This window comes from Populus nigra, chromosome 13, assembly GCF_951802175.1.
Source record: "Populus nigra chromosome 13, ddPopNigr1.1, whole genome shotgun sequence".
In the NCBI taxonomy this organism is placed as follows: Eukaryota; Viridiplantae; Streptophyta; class Magnoliopsida; order Malpighiales; family Salicaceae; genus Populus; species Populus nigra.
The window spans coordinates 7385778-7409934 of record NC_084864.1 but is presented as its reverse complement, the minus strand read 5'-3'; the positions used below and the strand labels follow the sequence as shown (position 1 = coordinate 7409934).

The 24157-nt window shown below is 34.1% G+C and overlaps 1 protein-coding gene and 1 long non-coding RNA gene across 2 annotated transcripts; one reads left to right on the top strand and one right to left on the bottom strand.

Moving 5' to 3' along the window:
* Window positions 1-9996: 9996 nt before the first annotated feature.
* LOC133671508 (uncharacterized) lies at window positions 9997-12488 on the top strand. The gene is made up of 2 exons (XR_009834304.1): window positions 9997-12033; window positions 12159-12488. It is a non-coding gene; the product is annotated as an uncharacterized LOC133671508 (long non-coding RNA).
* Window positions 12489-12584: 96 nt separating this feature from the next.
* On the bottom strand, window positions 12585-22428 carry LOC133671507 (serine/threonine-protein kinase STY13-like). The gene is made up of 6 exons (XM_062092277.1): window positions 21621-22428; window positions 21182-21314; window positions 20850-21045; window positions 18016-18140; window positions 17779-17937; window positions 12585-13124 (listed from the first exon to the last, which is right to left on the bottom strand). Exons 1-6 carry the CDS (start codon window positions 21746-21748, stop codon window positions 12810-12812), a joined length of 1056 nt encoding a protein of 351 aa, XP_061948261.1. The 5' UTR covers window positions 21749-22428; the 3' UTR covers window positions 12585-12809.
* Between the last annotated feature and the right edge of the window lie 1729 nt (window positions 22429-24157).

Genomic DNA, 24157 nt, shown 5'->3' with positions numbered 1-24157 from the left:
TCTATATGCGAAACATATGCACAATGTTTATTGATGTTCCTAATAGATGCTATAATCTTAGTTCCTTCAAATGGATTACCAATAATTAACTCGGGAGGATGAGAGTTTACATACCTTAGCTCTTTTGGTGGCAGAAAAGAGTTACTTACCATTTCTTGTTGATGACTTAAGATTGATTGATCCTTGTCTATCTCTTCATTATTGTCCTCCATAGGTGTCTTATCATTAAAATTTAAATGTTGAACATTTTCATTTATATCATCTCGAATCTCATCAATTTTATCATTTTGAGTTTTCTCAAAGGTGATATGCATGGATTCTTCAAGACAAAGTGTTACATTGTTATAAATTCTATAAACTTTGCTAGAGGAGGAATATCCAAGAAAAATACTAACTTGTCCAAGTTATCCTTGGTGTTAAGAATAAAATATTTTTAACCAAAAACTTTGAAATATGAGATGTTGGGTTTTCTTCCTCTTTGAAGCTCACAAGGAGCCTTTTTCAACTCCAGTCTCAAGATAACACAATTTAAAACATAGCAAAAAGTGTTTACGACTACTAGCTAAAAACATTATGGTTATTAAATTCATTTAACATTGTTTTCGCTATTTCTTAAAGAGACTGATTTTTTCCTTTCCATGGCCCCATTTTGTTGGTAAGTTCTAGAAGTTGAAAAATTATAGTGGTATCATTTCTCTTCACAAAACATTTCAAATAAATCACTTATAAATTCACCACCATGATCACTCCTTATGTTTATGATTGAAAAACCCTTTTCATTTTCAAATTTCTTTGAAAACTTTACAAATTCATAAACAGTTTCATCTTTTGATTTTAAAAACAAAACTCATGTATATCTTGTAAAATCATCCACAATCATAAACACATATCTATTACCACTTATGCTTCTAGTTCTAGTTGGTCCAAATAGATCTATGTGTAGCAATTCTAAAGGTCTTGCAGTAGAAATGTGGTTCTTGCTCATAAAAGATGGTTTTACTTGTTTACCCATTTGACAAGCATCACATAACTTCACCCTTTTTAATTCAATATGAGAGAGTCCTTTAACAAGCTTATTTTTTGACAAGTTTAGAAAGAATGTTCATGCTTATATGACCTAATCTTCTATGCCAAAGAAAACTATTATTAATGCTAGCAACAAGGTAATTTTCTATTCACATGCATATATTGATTTTAATCTTGTAAACATATTCTTTTCTATTACCAATAAATAAAACTTTATCATTTTCAAGGATTAAACAACATGCATGGTCAAACATGATCCTATACTCTTTATCACATAATTGAATACTTAACAAATTATGTTTTAAATTATTCATAAGAAATACCTTTTCTATTGAGGGAAAAGACTTACCTCCAATATTGTCAACTCCAATGATCTTTTCTTTTGAGTTGTCTTCAAATGTGACTTTTACACCATTGATCTTGGTTATGCTTGAAAACAATGAATCATCTCCGGATATGTGTTCAAGCACTATCCATGAACCACTTCTCATATTTTCTTGATTCCTACACACACAAAATCAAGATGAGATTTATGAAATCCATATCTTCTTAGGTCCTCTTTGGTTAATGGTGGTTTCTTTTTGGAACCCAAGTCATGTTATCAATTTTGTCCTTTTTCATAGGACATACGTAAATCAAATGACCAATGCTTATACAATAATGACATGTTTGGTTTGGATCAAATGATTGTTTGGCTTTAACAAAGTAGTTCTTCAAATATTTTTGGTTGTTTTTGGGTTGACACTCTAGACCTCTTTTGTTGAAGAGATATCTTTAACTAACAAGCATGGTATTTAAAATCTCATAACCTTGAATGAACTTTGCTAGTATGGTATTCAAATTGTCCACTTTTTTCTTTTAAAGCCTTATTTTCCTCTTCAAGTTGGTTAACCTTGTCACTATCAATAACAATACATGCTTTTTTTTTTCAATACATCTTTTTCAACAATTAAACATCATGGCTCTTTTTCAATGAACTATATTTATGACCTAGTTTTTTAAACTCATCATACAATGATTCAAAGGCATCGCGTAGTTCATCATAAGAGAGGTTGGATTCATCATCCAAAAAAATACCTCATTATCGCTTTCAATTACTATGAAACACATGTTTGTAATATGCTTTTCATCATTGCTTGAGCTAAAGTTCGAGTCATCACTCCATATTGCTTTCATTGCTTGTTTGTGATGGCGATTCTTCTTCTTGTTTTGAAGGAGAGGACAATCAACCTTTATATGTCCTATTTTGTTGCACTTGTAGCATCAGAGTGCCTCGTTGATATATTCTTTCTTATTTCCATCCTTCTTGAAGTTTAAGAATTTTTTATTTCCTTACTTTTTTCTTAAGAAGTTTCAGAATTTTCTTGTGATTAGTGTGATGTCCTCCTTCATTTCATCATCATCATCATCATCATCATCACTATCAACATGATATACGGTTTTGAATGCCAAATTCTTCTTTGGCGTCTCTTCTACTTCTTGCTTTTCCATGGTGATTTCATGAGTCATTAGTGAACCAATAAGCTCTTCCAATGAAAGGTATTCAACTTGTCCACTTTTTTCTTTTAAAGCCTTATTTTCCTCTTCAAGTTGGTTAACCTTGTCACTATCAATAACAATGCATGCTTTTTTTTTTCAATACATCTTTTTCAACATCATCATCACTATCAACATGATATACGGTTTTGAATGCCAAATTCTTCTTTGGCGTCTCTTCTAGTTCTTGCTTTTCCATGGTGATTTCATGAGTCATTAGTGAACCAATGAGCTCTTCCAATGAAAGTTTGGTGAGATTATTGGCTTCTCGGATTACCATCACCTTTGCTTCCCAAGTCTTTAATAAAGACCTAAGAATTTTGCTCACAATATCGGCATTAGTATAAATTCTACCAAGAGCATCCAAACTATTAGTGATAGTTGTCATTCTAGTAAACATACTATGTATGGATTCATTTGGAAGCATTTTGAATAACTTATATTGATGTACAAGTATATCAATTTTGAATTCCTTAACTTGATTAATACCTTTATGAGTTAATTCTAAAGCATGTCATATATCCCTAGCACTTTTACAAGATGATATTCTATTAAACTCAATTATACTCAAGGCACAATACAAAGTGTTTATAGCTTTAGCATCCATTGAAAAAAATTTCTTATCACCATCGATATACTCACTTCTAGGTTTAAGAATTGTTATATCATTTTCAATCTTAGTAGGCTTATGATGTCTATTTTCAATAGATGGCCATAAATCATAATCAACAGATTGAAGATATATAATCATCTTAACTCTCCAATATGCATAATCATTACCATCAAAGAAAGGTGACCTAGAGGTAAATGCTCTTTCATTTTGAACATTATAGCTAGTGATTTTTATTCTACTGAAGTTTAAGCAAACTTTTATATATATATATATATATATATATATATATATATATATATATATATATATATGATAACTAGGCTTTGATACCAATTATTGTTAGGATTAAGACAACAATAACACCTAAAGAGAGTGAATTAGGTGTTCCACTAATTATGTCAAATAATACAAATAGTCACACTAAGCATATATAACACAACAACTAACAATATAATTAAAGTGCTTAAAGTAAAGAGATAAAGAAAGAGAGATTGCAAATTTGGTTCTTAAGGTGGTTTGGCAAGCCTACATCCATACCTCATGGGCCAACTGTACTTGAGTATTGTACTCTTTTACTAATCTAAATGAAAAATACAATGCTCTTGATGAATCCATACCAAGCAGTTACACCATTTGAAGATGTCTCATCTTCAAGATTTTTTTCTTGGTGACAATACCTCACCAATGCCAAGAGTTTATCTAAACTCTTAAATGTTTACAATTATGATTTGTTTACAATAAGATTCACTCACTCAAAAAGTAGATTATACAATTAAAAACTATAATCTCTATAACTCACTCAATAGCACTTAGGATGATTGAAGTTGTATAAATATGAGTGTGAGATTTTATACTCTTGTGTTGGAATATGAAGATTTAACTTAGCACAACTTAGAGTATGTTAGGATTGATGATTTCTAGTTGGTTTTTCTTTTGGAATAACTTTTATATCATGTATGTTCATAATCTCACTTTAATTTTGCATAAAAGAAAGCTATATATATGTTTCGAAAAGAAACTAACCGTTTATAGTTGTTGGAATGCCTTTGATGGCTAAAGCGCTTAATCGGTTCTTGCAAAATTTTCAAGTGTTCATCACGAATAAACTGCGGTCGACCAGTTTAGCTCAAAAATCAATTTTGCCTGTTTCAAACCTAGTGAAACTTGAACCATTTAAATGTATATCAATCTTGTTTATGCATGCAATATGAAATGTGTGAGTTCATTTTAGTTTGCTATTTAGTAAGATATAAAGATTTAACAATAAACTCTAAAATGAATTCTTAATAGCGAGGTTTTCACTTGCTTTGCATCTTGAACTTATTAGTGAATTTCTTCATTCAATTCCATATGCTTATTGATGTGATATTCATATAAAACTTGTTTAAACTTAACATCATTCAAATTTTCAGTAATCTATATTCTTATGAGCACATCTCGGCAACTCTTTAAAAGATTTCGCGCACCAAATTTTCTTCGTGTTGTGGTGCAAATGATTTTTTTGTTTTGTTAGCAATCACACTTCTTTTACTTGATTTGTGGACTTTCAATACAATATTAGCAGCTACTGCTTTAGATGAACAACTTTCTATTATATGGAACATATGTATCAAGTAGTTGAGTTATATGCTAGACTTTGTTTTAAAATTCTATACGATTCATTGATTCAGATTATATTTTTGTGAAACATAAGATTTGCCTTGGTTGCTTAATATGATGATGCGATTATTTATCATACCACATCATAGCTACATTGCATATGGATCTAGCTCTAGATGGTCATATGGATTGGTGGAATTAATTAAAGAAATGCAGCACAGTAAGGCTTCCGAATCTAAAAATGGGACTCTATCTGGAGCAAAGATTACTGAAGGGGCAATGGTGGTACATTGTGTTATCAGAAAGGAATTTATGGGATATAATGAGCAGATTCTTTAGGAACCTATCTTTCATGTTTCAGAACACCTCTGAATATGCCATTACCCTTTGCCTCATTTCATTTGCTAGTTTTTTAATTTGCTTTGCAATGGAAAGTTATCTTCTATTTGTCCTTCCATTAGTTGAACTATATAAAATTAGAGCTTAATTTGTATCAATAAATCAACTAAAACAAAATGGTCTTTCATTGTTTAGTCCTTCACTGTAAAAAAGGGAGGGTGTAGTTTTAGGGAAGTTTGGGTTTATATAGAAACAACATGATCATTGTTCACCATCTCCCATCTGTACTATGAATTCGAGCCAACCTCTATCAGGATGTTTATCTTCTCTGTCAAATTCAAGCCAGCCTCTTTTAAACGATCGATCTTCTTCGTCAGCGTATAGTTTTTCTTCTTCTTACTATTGACATGCATACCTGTGCTTTTTTCTTTTCTGCCCAGCACTTGTGCTTCTTTCATTTTCTTTTTTCTTTTGAAGTCATTTTCTTCTCTTCTTTTTTCTTTTTTCTTTTTTCTTTTTTCTTTTTTCTTTTACTTGCTTCCTGTGTATGGAGAAATGATTGTTGCCATTTTTTTATTGATTTGATTATTTTCTGTTTCTTCTCTTGTATGACATGTTGGAAAGATTGCCTACCATTTTTTACGCCTCCCTTCGTTATACATTTAGGATATGTTTGAAGTGTAGTAGTGATTATTTATCAAAGTGTTTTTTGCTTAGAAATATATCAGAATGATATATTTTTTTATTTTAAAAAAGTCACTTTTAACATCTGTATATCAAAATGATCTGAAAATATCAAAAAAATTAATTTGAAGTAAAAAAATATTTTTTTTTTCAAAAGTACTCTTACAATGCAAAAACAAACCAACTCTTAATATAGTAATGAGCTATCTCTATGCTTCTGGTTGTTCATTTTCATCGTTGTTTCTTAAGGGATCTCGGGATGTGTTGGCATTGGTGTTTTGAGTTTTTCTTTAACCTGGTAGTGGTTGTGATTAGTGTTTTCAATTACAATTCAATGCTTGGTTTCAATCATCCGGTTCTTTTCTTTCTCATTGTTTTTAAGTTGCGTGTTTTTTTATATGGTTTTTCTATTTTTTTCCTGAACCTTTAAGTCAGTTTAACAATGCCACGCGTGATTGATTTCCGAAGACCTCTTATGATAGATGAATTTGAATTTTATGAACTACAGAAACTTGGATATTCGATTTGGTTTTAGAAGTTTAACTCACCTTTTTGTTTATTAGACTTTGGTGAGGTGCCTTTAGATGAGGGGATATTGAGCATTCCTCTTTTAAGTGTCATGGGTCTGTTAAGACGTGGCCTTGGGTGATTTGGACAAGGGTCTTGGAAACGTGGGGTTGCTATGTAGTTAATTATTTGGTTATTAAGTTAGAATGTTTTATGCAGTCATTATTAATTTGGGGTTGTTAATTTGACCTGATCGTGGGTCTTGGGAAAATAAGACTGTTATGTAGTAATTAATTGGGAGTTATGTTGGAGTCCGTTACAGAGTAGTATTAATTATGGGTTGTTAATTGTTGCTTAATTTCAGTAATTGTTTTGCTATTTAAGTTGTGAGATTTAATAAGAATGCAAGCAAAATTTTATCTATACAGACTATTAGGAGGACTTAGCCCCCTCGAAGTGGCTATTCAATTATCCTTTACTGATTAGTATATTACAAGTGGTACCAGAGCCGTTCAATCCATGGCTGATGGGCATAATACACATTATTCACAACTTGCAGAATCTTTGGCTTCAGTTAGGCAAACTCAAGAAATTCAGCACCAAAATCAGGAAGCCTTGCAACGGCACTTGAAGGCTTGACGAACCAATTACAACTGGTGGTTGCTAATATGGACACCTTGGTCCATACCCGTATAAAACAGACAAAGGATACTCCATCTGGGTCAAGGTTCCTTTATTTGAAGAACAGGTTGGCATTCAAACACGAGCTATTCGTCTTAACTTTCTTAAGTTTAATGGTGAAGAACCCAATGGTTGGGTTTATCGTGCTAATCAATTTTTTACTTATCATCAAACCAACCCTTATCATCGAGTCCTCTTGGCTTCTTTTCACATGAAGGGTAAAGCCCTCACTTGGTTTCAGGATTTAGAGGCCTCAGGTAGCATCACCAGCTGGGATGGTTTCACACAATCCTTACTTACTAGGTTTGGCCCTTTTATTTTGGATGATCCAATGGAGACTCTTACAAGGCTATGTCAAACAACAACTGTGGAGGTTTACAAGTCCTAATTTGAGATCTTATCTAATCAACTTAAAGGGTTGGCAGAACTATACAAGCTCAGTTGTTTTTTAAGTGGCTTATGAGAGGATATTCGTTTCATGGTTCATATGTTAAATCCCTCTAACCTCATAGTGGCTTATGAGAGGATATTCGTTTCATGGTTCATATGTTAAATCCCTCTAACCTCACAGTGGCTTTTGGTATGGCAAAAATGTAGGAAGAAAATGTGGTTGCTTTCAGGCGGAGTTCACGGTTGGGATCTACTTCCCCACGTCCATTTTCTAACTCACCTACATCAGATATGAAGGCACTTGTTCCAATCCAACGCTTGTCCCCAGTACAAATGAAAGAGAGAAGAGCAAGGGGATTATGTTACAATTGTGATGAAAAATGGGGGTTAGGCCACAAATGCAAATCAGCTCGTTTATTTATAATGGAATGTGAGGATTCGGAGGGGGAAGAGCTGCAACCCATTCAGCAGCCTCGACTTTTGGAAGAAGCCGATAGTCTTTCAGGAGGAAGTGAGGTGAATCCGGAAACAACACCCGAGATTTCCATTCATGCTTTGGCAGGTTCTCCGAGCCCTAAAACCATGCACATTCTTGGTTATGTTAATGGTTGTGTTGTGGTGATCCTCATCGATATCGGGAGCAACCATAATTTCATGGACCCTTCAATTCAGCAACGAGCGCATCTTCATTTACAATCAACAATAGGACTCTTGGTGAGAATAGCCAATGGGGACAGTTTATGCAGTACAGGGAAATGTGTGGATATTCCGTTCCACATGCAGGGTAACACTTATCACACAAATTTTTATGTTTTGACTTTGGGTGGTTGTGATATTGTATTAGGAGTTCAATGGCTCAGTACCTTAGGGCCTATTTTATGGGATTTTGTTAAATTACGCATGGAATTTAATCTCTTGGATTCTAGGCACGTTTTACAGGGCATTACACCCACAGAAGTTTCCTTGATGAATAGGGAGCAGTTTGGAAGGGCTATGAATCAAGACAAGCGGGGTTTGGTATTACAGCTACTTCCACCTTATGCATTTTACATTTCTACTATTGAAACTGAACCCTTCTTTGTTAATTTACTTGACCAATTCCAGGAAGTTTTTGGTGAACCCATTGGACTTCCACCAAATCGTGACCATAATCACAATATTGTTCTCCAACCAGAGGCTAAACCAATATGTGTTGGACCATATCGCTACCCCTATTTTCAAAAAACTGAAATTGAAAAAATTGTTAATGACATGCTTAGTTCGGGTATCATTCGTCTTAGTCATAGCCCCTTTTCTTCTCCAGTTCTTTTAGTTCGTAAACAGGATGGTAGTTGGCATCTTTGTGTTGATTATAAAGCCTTAAATAAAGACACCATTAAGGCCAAATTTCCTATTCCTATTGTGGATGAACTTCTAGATGAGTTGCATGGGGCAACAATCTTCAGTAAATTAGACTTACGTTCCGGGTATCATCAAATTCGAGTTAACCCCAAGGATATCCCAAAAACTGCTTTCCGCACTCATGAAGGCCATTACAAATTTCTTGTAATGCCTTTCGGCCTTACAAATGCTCCAGCCACTTTTCAATCTCTCATGAATCATATTTTTAAGCCCTTCTTGCGAAAATTCATGCTAGTTTTCTTTGATGACACTCTTATTTATAGCACAACCTTGGAAGAGCATCAACACTATTTAACAGTGGTATTGAATATTTTAAAAAATCATCAGCTTTTTGCAAAAAAATCTAAGTGTTCCTTTGGTTGTCAAGAGATTGAATATCTTGGTCATTTAATCTCTAAAAATGGAGTTCGGGCTGATCCTAAAAAAATTGAATCTATGTTAAATTGGCCTTTCCCTTCCACCCTTAAATCCTTAAGGGGATTTCTTGGTCTAACGGGGTATTATCGCAAATTCATCAAAGGTTATGGTTCTATTGCTGCTCCTTTCTTTTTTACTCCGAAAAAATTCCTTTGAGTGGACCCCTATAGCCAAAGAAGCTTTCACTACCCTTAAGAATGCTGTAACCAACCCCCCTGTCTTAATTCTTCCTGACTTTACTAAACCCTTTATTATTCAATGTGATGCTTCTGGTTGTGGTGTAGATGTTGTTTTGATGCAACAAGAAAGACCCATTGCCTTTATGAGTCAAGCCATTCATGGGAAGGCCTTGCATCTCTCTATATATGAAAAGGAGCTCATGGCCTTGGTTTTGGCAGTCAAGAAGTGGCGTTCTTATGTTTTGGGGCAAAGTTTTCGAGTGCAGATGGACCATCAAAGTCTTAAGTACCTACTTGAGCAGAAAGTAGGGACACCCATGAAGCAAAAATGGCTAACTAAATTGTTAGGCTTTGATTTTTTGGTGGAATACAAGAAAGGCAAATAAAATCTTGTCACTGATGCCTTGTCATTCCTTGCTGATAACTGGATTTCAACATTACGGGACTCATATTCAGAGGATCCTAAATTAAAAAAATTAATTTCTGATTTTGCAGGGCACAATTTGGATGAGACCAAATATGACATGAAGGATGGGTTGTTATTTTACAAGGGCAGGTTATATATTAGTGATTCTAGTGTTCTCAAGAATCAGTTGCTCCACTTATCGCACAGAAGCCCTCAAGCAGGCCACTCAGGATACCATAAAACTCTATCTCGAGCTAGAGCTAATTTTTATTAGATGGGCATGAAGGCTGACATTAAGAATTTCATTAAAGAGTGATATTTGCCAATGCAACAAAAATGAGACCATCCACCCCGCAGGTCTTCTCCAACCTTTGCCTATTCCTACAAAGGTATGGGCGGATATCTCCCTAGATTTTATTGAGGGGTTGCCTCTTTGTAATGGGTTCAATGTGATTTTGGTTGTGGTTGATAGATTGAGTAAGTATGCGCATTTCATCTCAGTTGCGCATCCTTATACAACCACCAAAATTGCACAGATTTTTATTGCCAATATTTTTAAACTGCATGGAATGCCTACATCCATAGTCAGTGACTGAGACCTTATGTTCACTAGCTTATTTTGGAAAGAGTTGTTCAAATTACATGGGATTGAGCTCAAATTTTCGTCGGCTTATCATCCCCAAACGGATGGTCAAATAGAGATTGTGAATAAATGTGTGGAGCAGTATTTACGGTGTTTTTCTGGGGATAAGCCTAAGGAGTGGTCACGCTGGTTGCCTCTTGCAGAATGGTGGTATAATACAAACATTCATGCTTCTACTAAACTTTCACCATTTGAGGTAGTTTACGGATACCCACTCCTACCTTTGTTGGCTCATTCGCCAGGGACAGCTGCAGTTCAGTTTGTGGAAGATACCCTGAGGAGCCGTGATCATATCTTGCGCCTATTACGTGGAAACCCACAGGTGGCCCAAGAGAGGATGAAGCGTTTTGCAGATTTAAAACATACTGAACGACATTTTGAAGTGGGAGATTGGGTCTACCTTCGTCTCCAACCATATAAATAACATTCGGTTATGCAGCGTAAAAATCTCAAGCTTTCTCCCAGATTTTATGGACCCTATCAGATAGAAGAGCGGATTGGTGGTGTTGCTTATCGTTTGAACCTTCCCTCCACCTCCCTCTTTCATCCCGTGTTTCATGTTTCAGTTTTGAAGAAGAAGCTTGGTGCTTGAAATTTGCTGGTGACTACTATTCCTCCATTAACTGTTGGAGGTGGTCCACAAGCTGAGCCTGAAGAAATCTTGCAGCGACACCTAAAAAAGAAGAATGGACACGCTGTCAGTGAGCTGTTGGTTAAATGGAAGGGGCTGGAGGTCGATGACGCCTCCTGGGTTGAATTTCATAAGCTGCAAAAAGACTTCCCTGACCTTGAGGGCAAGGTCTTCTGATGGAGGAGGGATTGTCATGGGTCTATTAAGATGTGGCCTTGGGTGATATGGACAAGGGTCTTGGAAACATGGGGTTGCTATGTAGTTAATTATTTGGTTGTTACGTTAGAATGTTTTATGCAGTCATTATTAATTTGGGGTTGTTAATTTGACCTGATCGTGGGTCTTGAGAAAATAGGACTGTTATGTAGTAATTAATTGGAAGTTATGTTGAAGTCCGTTATAGAGTAGTATTAATTATGGGTTGTTAATTGTTGCTTAATTTCAGTAATTGTTTTGCTATTTAAGTTGCAAGATTTAATAAGAATGCAAGCAGAATTTTATCTATACATAGTACTGGGAGGACTTAGCCTCCTCAGAATGGCTATTCAATTATCCTTTACTGATTAGTTTATTAGACTTTGGTGAGGTGCCTTTAGATGAGGGATTGAGCATTCCTCTGTTAAGATTGAAGAAATTGTAGGCTCTTTTGAGAATATTACTGTTAACGTTTCTAGTCGAGGCACTGATGTTGAGAGGTTAGATACAGCAATTGCCAAGGGTAAGTTATTGTAATGTCAAGTTTTTGACCTTTCTAATTTACAAATTTAACATTATTCCATCTATTATGCATTTCAATAAAGGATTCACATAAAGATGGAGCACGTAAGCTTACAACAACAATTGGCAGACAATTTAAGGATTCCCTTATGCTTGTAGTTTTGAAGAAAGGACTCCAGCAGTGTTGAGAGGAGTCCACGTGACAATGTTGTGGAGTTGAAAGCTTTTGAAATGTTATCAGTTATACTTGGAGATTCTCACAAGGTATGTGGTGTGATGGAGAGTGTCCTCTACAATCTTCTTTTTCTTCTCCATGCTACACCGACTTCGTTTTTTGATAGCATCCATGTGCTAATTACTTACTGATTGATATTTTTGTTTTGTTGTAGTTATGAAAATCTCAAGGGTCTTATGTTGCTCTGGGTCACCACCTTCACTAGAATATGGGTGGATAGTGCTGCTAACTCAGAGGTTGGTTATGTTCCATAGATATGGCGGATTTGTTGTGTGAGCTTATGTTCAGTTGTTGAAGCGCCTCCATGTTTGCTTGATTGAAAATAAAAATAGTACCATTTTCTTGTCATGTATAGGATATACAATCTGTTAGCTTTTGTGTTTTAGTTAGATATGCCCTATAGAATCTAGGTAATGCAGATGCAAACTTTAATCCTGTAGTTCTTTGAGTCCTTCAGGATTTGTAAAATGTTTCCCTTGGTCAAGAGCTTGAGTCTTTAGATGTATGGTGCATGCAGCAGGAGCGAAGGCCTTTGGACGGACCTTATATTTCGGTAATGATAAATCATCACAGCAACCCCAACTCCAAAACCCTAAATACATTGTCAGAACAAACTAGTATTCATGGGGAGAAGCGTGCAAAGGTTAATGAAGACATCAATCAGATGATGAGTAACTTCCTATTGCAACTGAACTAACTAGATCGACCATTTTCATAAAGATTTAAGCTTATTCTAATATTTAAGACTTGCTTATTGTAATGTGCCTAAACACCTCCAGAGACGACTTTTGTGTATCAGGAGGGATCAGTAACATTGGTTAAAGCAGAAAAAAAAACTTCTCGGCTTGTCTTCTATCTTGGTTCTTGGGGTTTCCCCTAAGTCATCTCTTACAGCCATTAAGGAACTTGTACCAGGAGACTCTGGTGGCAAAACGGCATTCTCAGATGTGAAAATCCTAGCAGGGATGACGGGTTTTGGTGCTGAAATGGTAGAAAGATAATGCAGGAGCATCTGTATTATTTGGCTGAAGTTCGGCCTAGCGTTTGGATCTTCTTTCCAACATGAGGTCACAATCAACGCCAAATCCTCTGGGAGGTTCTCAGCACTAGGTCTCACATTCTGAAAAAGCAACACCATAATTCAAGATGCTGGAAATTGCAACTGAGCTTTATAATTATAAGTAAAAGACGAGAAAATCATTCAAGTTATGGCATATCAAAGTTTGGATACCTCTAAATTGTTATAATCATGCAATAAAAGAAGAATAATGTCAGATGGTCCAGGTTTTGATGTCCAAATGCCTGCCTAAAAACTGGAAAAGCATATCTCACATGCTGCAGCGCTGAAGCAACTTCATATAAAAACAGCGTGCTATATTCAAATCCTCAGTAAATTGTTGTGTACATGGGGGTAAAATCCCACAATGACAAAGATAGCAGTCAGTTGAGATAGATTTAACTGATGTCCAACTCGTTCATCATCTTGCTAGTTAGAAGTTCAAATCAATGACTGCCCCTAGCACAATGATTCGTTCAATTTTAAGCAGCATAATTGAACCTGTATCATTCAGTCCGTCAGCCACCCCACGGCCAGATATCCTATGTTAGGAATTTATGATTTATCAACTCAGCCAATTTAATGAGAAGACTTCACTTCTAAAGTCAATAGGTATCCAATCTTGCAGAAAGCAACCCTGAGGACCAAGACTCCATAGTAATTTCAATACATCATAAGAGGTTATAAAGCAATCAGCATCCAGCATCCAATCTTGCAGAGAGCAACCTTGAGGCCAGAGACTCCAATACATAATAAAAGGTTATTACTGAGAATCAACAAACAATACCGCAGGATTCATTGCATGTGCTGAATGGATTAATTATAAGGGTAAGAGCCAAGATCAAAGAGACCTTCAACTGGGTGATTTATGACATTTGGGCCAAGCAAGCTCTAAGGATTCCTTCCAAGGTAGCGTCGAGCATGAAGTTAAGTTGTTCAAAGGAGGATTAAGCCTTTATCAATGTGATTCAAGCAAGAGATTGAGCTACTTAAAATGTGTCAGAGCTTGGCTACAAAGCTTTATGTTAATGTTCATAACTTTTAATCTGACTGTTGGAGTAGACTAAAAGTTTACTAAAAGGTTTTAAAGCCCTTATTTTATAGAAAGTTAAAATTTCATAGCAATCGGACATTAGAAAAACTTTCTGATAAATCCCAGAATAACTATTCGAGAATATACAGATTAGGCTTTTATTTATACAAGACTTGATCTGTGTTTTATTTTATCTATACTTTTAAGTTAGTTATGTTTAATTTTCAGCCTAAAGTTAATTACGGTTTATTTTATATTTTTGTTTAAGTCAAACATATAAATACCTTTTATTTTTTGGTTGTGAAAAAACAAATTACTGATATTGAATAAAATTGGCATGAGCACCCTTGATTTTGGTTTTTTTATTGAACTTATCTGAAAGATCATCTTTGTGGCGTTCTAACCATATACTTTGATTCTTGATTCAAGTAATCAATGAGTCAAAGTTTTAATCTGATTTTAGCCTTCTTAGGTAAATATTTCAATTATTAATTGTAAGTTCTAGTATTTTACCTTCCAGATTCGCATCAATTTAGTATCAGAGCTTTACTATAAAATCAAATTCGCTATTTTAAAATTATGTTTTGCTCTTGTTTTTTGCTATTGCTTATTCCTTGCATCAAAATCGCACCATATAGGGTTTAATTCATCTTGTGTGCATATTAAGGATAATGTACTAATTCATCTTGTTAATGAATTTGATTTTCTTGCTTCTTTGATTTGCAATCTCATTGAATTTTTTTTTAAGAAAAAGTAAATTCACAAATCAAAAGTTCATATTGATATCGGTTTGTTGGGATAGTTCATATTGAAATTGGTTTGTTGGGGTATTCCATATTGAATTCAGGTTTGTTGAGTTATTCCTAAATTTCTTTTCATATTGTGTTTGTCTTTGTCGTTTTGAATTTGGTGGTTTGAACTATAAATCATATTTCTTTTGATTGATTTTGTTTGGTTCAATAAAGATCTGAAAAGGAGAGTTAAGAGGGGTAAAAGACAAGTCCAAAAAGAACAAGTTAAGAGTGAAACAAGAGTGTAGTGACAAATCTTTTGAGTGTAAACATGCAAGGGAGTGTGTGAGGTTTATTACTAACAGATTTTTTTTTTTTGATTTGAATGTCTTCCAATAGCAAATCATCAACCAAGAAGGAGAAGGAAAACATGTTCTTTGTGTTATAGGCATTGCAACAACAGTTTAAGCGTGTGAATGTTGTATTTGGTGATATAAGGGATCAAATGGATAAACAAGATGCTATGATTGCTAATTTGCAAGAGGGACAATCCTAAAAGGTCTCTGATGCTAGAAAGCAAGAAAGACGTGCTCTCATACCCATAGATGAGGTGTTGAGAATGAAGATGAAAATGCGGATGAATTTGATCAAGCATCATTCGACAATAGGGAGAGGTTTAGGCCAAACTATGATATGTGTGATAAAAAGTTCAGAAGAGATGCTAGAGGTTGTGAAGGTATGGATAGAAACCTCGAGAGTATTAAAATGAAGATTCTCTATTTTCAAAGGAGGAATGATTCCAGAAACTTACCTAGAGTGGGAGAAGAAAGTAAAGTTGATTTTTGATTGTCGTTGCTATTCTAAGGAGAAAAAGGTTAAGTTAGTTGTGATAGAGTTTATTGATCATGCAATTATATGGTGGGATCAGCTTGTGTTAAATTGGAGAAATCATGAGTGGCCTATTGAGACTTGGGATGAGATAAAAATTGTTATGAAAAGAAGATTTGTCCCTAATCATTACTATTTTAGTGAAAAGCTAAACGGAGCAGCGTTGAACTACCTAACTTATGACAATGGGCTTTATACGTTGGTTAAGACTTTGGAGACTTGGCACCATTACTTGTAGCCGAAATAGTTCATTATCCATATAGATCACAAATCATTGAAGCACTTGAAATGACAAAGGTAAACTGAATATGAGATATGCCAAATGGATAGAGTTCATTGAGACCTTTTTATATGTCACTAAGTGCATGCAAGGTAAAGAAAATATAGTGATTGATGCACTATCAAGAAGGTACATTCTTATCGCTACTTTAAATGCAAGATTATTGAGATTTGAGTATATTAAAGTCTTGTATGCCAATGATAATGATTTTGCACTTGCTTGTGCATGAAGTTCATGCAATTAATTTGATGGGTCATTTTGGTGTGAAAAAGACTTTAGACGTATTGCCTGAACATTTGTTTAACTTAAGATGAAACATGATGTACAAAAAAATATCACGGCAAGCCAAATCTAAGGTTTTATATCATGGGTTATATACTCTCATTTGCCTATACCAAAGGAACCTTGAGTAAATATTTCCATTAACTTTAAGAAGAGGTATAAATTCAATTTTTATAGTTGTAAATGAGTTTTTTAAAATGACACATTTCATAACATGTCATAAAACCAATGATGCAACCAATATTTTTATTTGTTATTTAGGAAGATAATACGACTTTAAGGTGTTCCTTTCAGTATTGTTTTAGATCAGGGTATTAAGTTCTTTTGATATTTTTAAAAGGTTTTGTAGGTAAAGTTGGGAGCTAAACTATTATTTTCAACTACTTGTCATCCACAAAAGGACAGCCAAATGAAAGTGGTCAATATGACTTTAACTACTTTATTATGTACTATCATTCAAAAGAATTTGAAAAGTTGGGAGCGTCGGTCATTTATTGAGTTTGCATATAATAAAAGTGCATTCTACTAAATTATTCACCATTTAAAGTTGTTCATGGTTTTAATCCACTAACTCCTTGGATTTGTTGCCTTTACCTATTGATGAAAGAATTGATATTGATAGAAATAAAGAGGCTAATATGTTGAGGAAACTTCATGAGTGTTCGGCAGCACATAGAAAAGAAGAATGAACAATAACTCTAAAACTAACAAAGATCATAGACATGTTATCTTTTCACCTAGAGATTGGGTTTAGGTGATTATGAGGAAGGAAAGATTTGTAACCCATAGACGATCTAAGTTGCAATCCAGAGGGAATGATTCATTCAAAGTCCTTGAATGAATTAAAAACAAAGCATATAAATTTGAACTTCCATATGAGTATAATATTAGTGCTACATTTAATGTTTCTAATCTCTCTTTTTCTCTTTTTGATGTAGGTGATAATTCAAAGTCAAATGCTTTTGAGAAAAGAGAAATAATGAGAATCAACAAGCAATACCATAGGATCCATTGCAGATGCTGATTGGACATTGAGGGCATGAGCCAAAAAAATCAAAGGGACATTCAATGGACTGATTCAGGACACTTGGATCGAGAAAGCTTGGGAATTCCTTCTAAGGTCACGTCAATCATGAAATTGAGTTCAAAAAATGCCTTAATCAATGTGATTCAAGGGATCAGACTATTTAACATGTACTAAAGCTTAGCTAAACAACTATATGTTAAAGGTCATAGCTTTCAATCCAACAGCTGGATTTGGGCTGAAATTTTATAAAATTAAAATTTTATAAATCATCAGGTTGAGGTTTTAAAATTTGAGTTTAGTTTTTTAGGGTAATTTTTTCAATTCTTGATTGTGAATTCTAAAATTTTGCCTTAAAGGTTCGCATCAATTATAAAATCTAGATCAACAGCACTTTAATAGAGGCACTGCCATCAGCCAGACATCAACATTGTCACCATCCAAGTAATTCAAGATAGAATGGAAACAGCATTGCTCACCTTAAAAGCAGCTGCATATGCTGCCTGTAGATTTGACATGCCTTCAAAAGGCAATTTATTATGAATGAGCTCCCACAACACAATTGCAAAGCTATAAGCATCCACCTTGTGATTATAGTGTTTCTTCTCACCATGCCTTAATGTGACTGTGCTGTAAAGCTGACACCAAATAGAAAGGTGAATGATCTGCATCATATAAAAAAAATTCTAGAGATTCTCAATCATCCAATATAGTACCTCTGGAGCCATCCACCGGTACGTCCCCGTTTCAGCAGTCATCATCTCTGTTAATGACTCTTCTCTGGCTAAACCAAAATCAGCAAGTTTAACTGTTTTATGGTCTGCAGTCAAGATCAAATTCTCTGTAAATAGGAAAGGAAATGATGGGGTCAGAAAAATCCTTGATGCATGATTCCAAAAGCAAGTGATCAAACATTTTTTTTAACTTTAGAGTATCACACTGTATCAGTGCTTGACAGCCTGTTGCCAAGAAAACCTACTTGTCTTGAAGATATAATTCAATTACATATATTTATAAAATCAAGAGTTCGATACAATACTAGGCACACAAGAAAACCATACCCAGCCATTTCTCTAGCTGTCTGCTACATCTATCCTCTCTAGCTAAATTATCTTTATGTCTTCTTATCTCCTATATCTCTCAATTTGATAACTAATTTTTTGCAGAGAAAAGAAAAGGGACTGTTTGTGGCAAAAACAAATTTTAGAATTTCATGGCAGACAGTGATGAAGCTTAACTTTTTTCTAGATAATAATTTATGTTTTTGCTCATGTATCTAGTCATTTGTCTAAATGCAGTGACGATGGTGCATTTCCTTTTTCCTTCTTTGGACAGTTACAATATGGGAATGCTGGTAGCCGGCTTAATTGAATTGAATTCAATTACATTCCAAATACCTGAATTTAATGACAAATTATGCAATATCGAATCTACTAATGAACAAGTGCCGATTACTTTTGTGCAAAAATCTAAAATTTTGACATGTAGAATTGAAATCTGCAAATTTAAACTTTCTAAACATGAGAAAGGCCCTAATAGAATTGAATTCCACAAACTAGAGGCTATAAGGCCACCAATTCATTTCAGCACTGCACAAGGACATCTTTGTGAAGTATATTTTCAAGAAATCAAGTAAAAAGGTCCAGAAACAAAGAGGTGAAACAAGAAGAATCCAAGACAACACTTTCAATGCTTTGAATCTGGTTCCATCAAACATCATGTAAACCTTTCTTGAAGTTTAATTCTTGGCTGCATACTAATGTGGATCAAGCATTCATATTTGTAAAAATATCATCAGCAAAGCTTAGATGTAGTTTTTACCAGTTTCCCAAATATGTCCATCTCTATTCAGCAGATGTAAAACTTAGTACAAGCATATAACATAAGTCGAATCTAATTGCTATCTTGCAATTTGGTGATTAATTCCTTATCAAGGAACAAAATAATCACAAAATAAAATCATCAAGTTTCGGTTCATCACACAAGAAAAACAAGTGGATGTAGCACAATCAATATAGACCTGACCAGAATAGAATCTTCTATTCTGATATAAAATTGTGATAATTCATTAACTTTCAAATGCACAAGCCAAATAATTGATCTGACACTTGGGTTAATTTAATACAACTCAAGGGATTGTTTACCAAGAGATATTGATGAGATATTGGATTGGTTACAAGGGCGAGAGGCTAAGAGGATCAAAGAGTCATTCAATGGGCTGATTCATGACATTCGGGCCATGCAAGCTTCGAGAATTCTTTCTAAGTTGGCATCAAGCATGAAGTTAAGTTCAAAGGATGATTAAGTCTTGATCAACGTGATCCAAGTAAGAGATGAGGTTGATTAACATGTTCTAGAGCTTGGCTACACGGTTTTTTGTTAATGATCATAACTTTCAATCTGACCGTTGAATTGGGTTAAAATTTTGTTAGAAGATTTGAAAGACCCTATTTCCTATAGGCTTAGAATTTCGTAGCAATCAAACATCAGGAAGACCTTCTGATAAGACCCAAAAGTTACTATTCGAATTGGGCTTTTATTTATTTAAGACTTGGCTTTGTATTTATTTTACCCATACTTTTTAAGTTAGTTATTTGGGTTTAACTTTCAGCCCATAGTTAATTAGTATTTATTTTGTTTAAGTCAAACATATAAATACCTTTAATTTTTGGGATGTGAAGACAGATAGGTTTTTTTGAATAAAAATTGTGTGAGCACTCTTGCTTTTGGTTCTTCATTAAACTTTTCAGAACTTATTAAAGAGATCATCTTTGTGGCATTTTAACCATATACCTTTGGTTCTTGATTCAAAAAATCAACAGGTTGAGGTTTAATAATCTGATTTTAGCTTTCTAGGAGAAGTATTTCTGTTCTTGATTGTGGATTCTAGGGTTTTGCCTTCCGGGTTCACATCAGATATTTTGTTATCTTGAGAAAGAAACTCATTGAGATCTTTCAAGTGAAATTAAGGTATATGACATGGACTGTGGGCAGGTTATTGTCAAACAAACAATGGCTTAGAAAATGTCAACATGCATAATTGCAAGAAACAATTGCAGCTTAGTTGTGTTGCCAACTTAGTTTAATCACCACAAAGATATTATGGATCCAATGCTCATACAAAATAATCATACATGAAATTATAAAGTCAAAGGAACTAACTTTGTCATATTGAGGTGGGATGAGTTTCACTAGAAAAACTGAAACAAAAAAGTTGAGTATTATATGAAAGCTTTTTTATTTATTTTAATTTTTTTTGTGTGCTGGTATTATAAAAGCATGCCAACATGCATTCTTTACAATTCAAATGGAAAGGAAAAGGAGAACAATAATTACAGTAGACAGTATTCCAACTGTTTTATGCAGCAAGTTAGTAGAAAACTTGCACTAAATGTACACACCATACAAGCCCCGAAGCTCACAAAAACTGAAAAATGTCCATTGAACCATGTGGAATTGGTTAGCAAGTTTACATGCCTATCATAAAATACTACTTGTTCAATATTCATATGCTCAAACGTCATGAACATAAGCCAGAAATTTATCATACCAGGTTTTAGGTCACGATGAATTATCCCATGGGAGTGCAAGCATTCCATTGCACGAGCAATATCAAGAGCAAATCCAACAGCCAGACGCATGTCCAGGCACCTTGGCCGCATGTTCAGCAAGTATTTTCGCAATGTTCCGCCCAAAAGAAGCTCAGTTACTATCACCATGACAGGCTCCTTGCAAGCACCAATAAACTGGTAACACATAACAACCCTGTTATTTTGTATATGATCACTTCAACAACTGTTAACTAAGAAAATAGTACTAATTCACTACCAACCCTAAATGCTGAAATCGAATGCAATGAAAAAGTATTGCTATAAAGACAACCTTCACTAGATTTTTGTGCTGAACTCTAGATAACATTGCAATCTCCCTTGCAAACCGCGCTTCTTTCTTGGCAATCTCTTCTGGGGTTTCTCCTCCATGTACAATTTTAATAGCAACAATTTGATTTTTGTACCTATTCATAAATTCCAGAATGACATTACTGAACATAGCAATCAACCATTTATCAGATGTTCTAAACTTAAAAGAAAGAACATTTTAGAAACAGCAGCACAGAAATCAGTCTGCAGTTTCTCATTGAGGATATCTGTTGAACATTCTGCTGACATAAACATGGGATTGAAATATAAACAATAGTTTATCTCAATTGGAAAAAACTTGGTTTAGTCAAGAAAATTAGAGAAAAATCCAGTTATAAAATGAATCAGAGCTCAAGAGCTGCAATTTGGAATAGAAAAAAAAATCAAGAAGTGTGACTTACTTTCCTTCATATACTTTAGCATGAGCACCTTCCCCAATCTTTGGCCCAACGAATAGAAGCTTTGGATCAATAAGCCACTTAGCATCCAAATCGAACTCTTCAGAATAAAACCCATTACTAGATCCCATTTCTTAGCCTATACTATCTGCAAATGAAACACCATCAACTAACTAAGCCTATACTCTCCCCTTTATTTATTTATTTATTTTTTTATAACACTCCTTTTTTTTAAGTAGACTAAACAGCTAAGCAAGTCAAATTAAAGAAATGGAAAGCAAGATACCAATTCTATACGAAAGAGATTAACTATAAATAAACATGCTCCATGTTGTACCCAAAAATCACAACTTTAGATCCAAAGAGATTAGCACTTGCCTTTGTTTGGGAGGCAAAGAATAAAACCCTACGTGTTTCAGAGAATGTCACTACCAAAACAAGAATTTAAAAAACAAATGGTACTCATTAAAAAAATATCCCCAAGAAGCTCTGTGAGGAGCAGATAAAATTACATGGAGAAGTGGGAGAAAGTATGACCAAAAAAAGAAAAAGAAGAAATAATGAAGGGAGGATTGGAGTGGAGGAGGCTAAGGGAATGGCACAAATTGAGATTTTTAGAGTTAAAGAGATTATTAAAGCAATCTACGCGTATGGGAGTGCCTTTGATCAGTAGATAAAGCCGCGGCAGGATTTGAGTCTGTGCTTCTCCTTCTACATGAGATAAACAAAACATTATTAAAAAGAAAGGAGAAGGGAGGAGGAAATATAGGTGGGCTAGGAAAGACATGGTCCGTGTCTTTGTTTTATGATTATTGTAGTAATTGAACTAAAATGACTGCGCTGAAAAAAAATGTCCATAATTTTCACATGGATGCGGTGTATCTTCAACGCTTACCTCCCTCTTGCCATCATTATTGATATTTGTTTTTTATCAGGATGTTTGGAATTATAAATATCGCTTATTATTTAAAATATTTTTTTATTTAGAAATATATTAAAATAATATATTTTTTATTTTTAAAAAATTATTATTAACATTAATATATTAAAATGATATAAAAATATAAAAAAAAATATTTTCAAAACTTTTAAAAAAACAAAAACAAACGTAACTCAAATTTTGCTATTTCATGTGAATGTTCCCTAATTTGAATTTTTGAAAGGAGTGCTATAATTTGTGTCTCGTATCATTAAGTTTTGTATCTGTGCCATTCCCTTTTCTTTATCTTGAAATATAACAATTTGATTAAAGTGTAAACTCGTTAATTATGATATAAATTAAACAATACAATCAACAAAAATAATAAAATATAATTTCTAGGTCATTACCAGTTTTTTTATTGATATCAATTTGAAATTTTTAATCCTTTCTATTCAAGATTTTTTATTATTATTATTATTATCATCATCATCTCATATACGTAGAAAATTCTCAAATCATCTTTAAATTAATCAACAACGATGATGGGATTTAATTGACCATTATAATTGGAATATGAGTAACCATTAGGTTTAGTAATTGTAAAAGAATTTAAATTTTTAAAAAGAAAGAAAAAGGCCAGGTTACCTTATCACGATGACTTTAGATGCAAACTTTGAACCAAGAAAGCCATCAAAGAATAATACGTTTTCGTTAGTGAGGAGACATGACTAGGCCTGATACCAGACTGGATTTATGGATACACCGCTGGGCTTTCTTAGATTTACACAAGAACACATTTGGGATTGATGATCCTTCAATTGCTTAAGTTTAGTCCATTACTTCTAAAAAAATAAGTAATATTTTAATGATTGAACACTATACCATTAAACAGTTTTACCGACAGATTCATTCCATTGATGTAAGACAAAACATTTGTCAGTAACATTTTTACTGACGCCATCACAGACAGAATCCGTCTGTAGGAATATTGATCGTCGGTAATTCCTTTCTTCGTTGCTACTTTTGTCGGAAATAAAAAAAACCAAACACCGATGGAAAACCTTGACCGGTAGTCCTCGGCTGTTGTCTGTGTCTTGTGGCTCCCTCTACATTAACAGGCATACCACATCATTACTCATGAGCATTTTTCCTTCTAAATTACTAATCTATACAATTCCTTGTTAATCATCTCATTCGTTATTATCCCTATTTCTCTAAATTTACACCTCCTTTTCCCATTAAATCGTTTTCCTTAAGTTCTTTAACAAAAATGCAAATCAACATTACAATTGGTGTGATTCCTCATTCAAACACTGTTTTGTATTTTATCCATAACTAAACATTATATAGTTTGGTTTAAGGCATGGATTTCTCTTTTGGAAAGCTAAGACATAAGGCTATAAGTCCATTGATGGGAGAAGAACCCAGTTCTGCTCCTAAAGCCCTCAAAACTACCCGTTATCGAGAAGATGATCAACTATCAAGTACGACTTGTCCTAACCCCCTCTCGGTTATTAGCCCATATCTAGAGTTTTAAAACTCCAAATTAAGCAAGGTCAACTACCTTGGATAGATAACATCCAAGGCTATAATTTCCATGTAGAGACCTAGTCCAAAT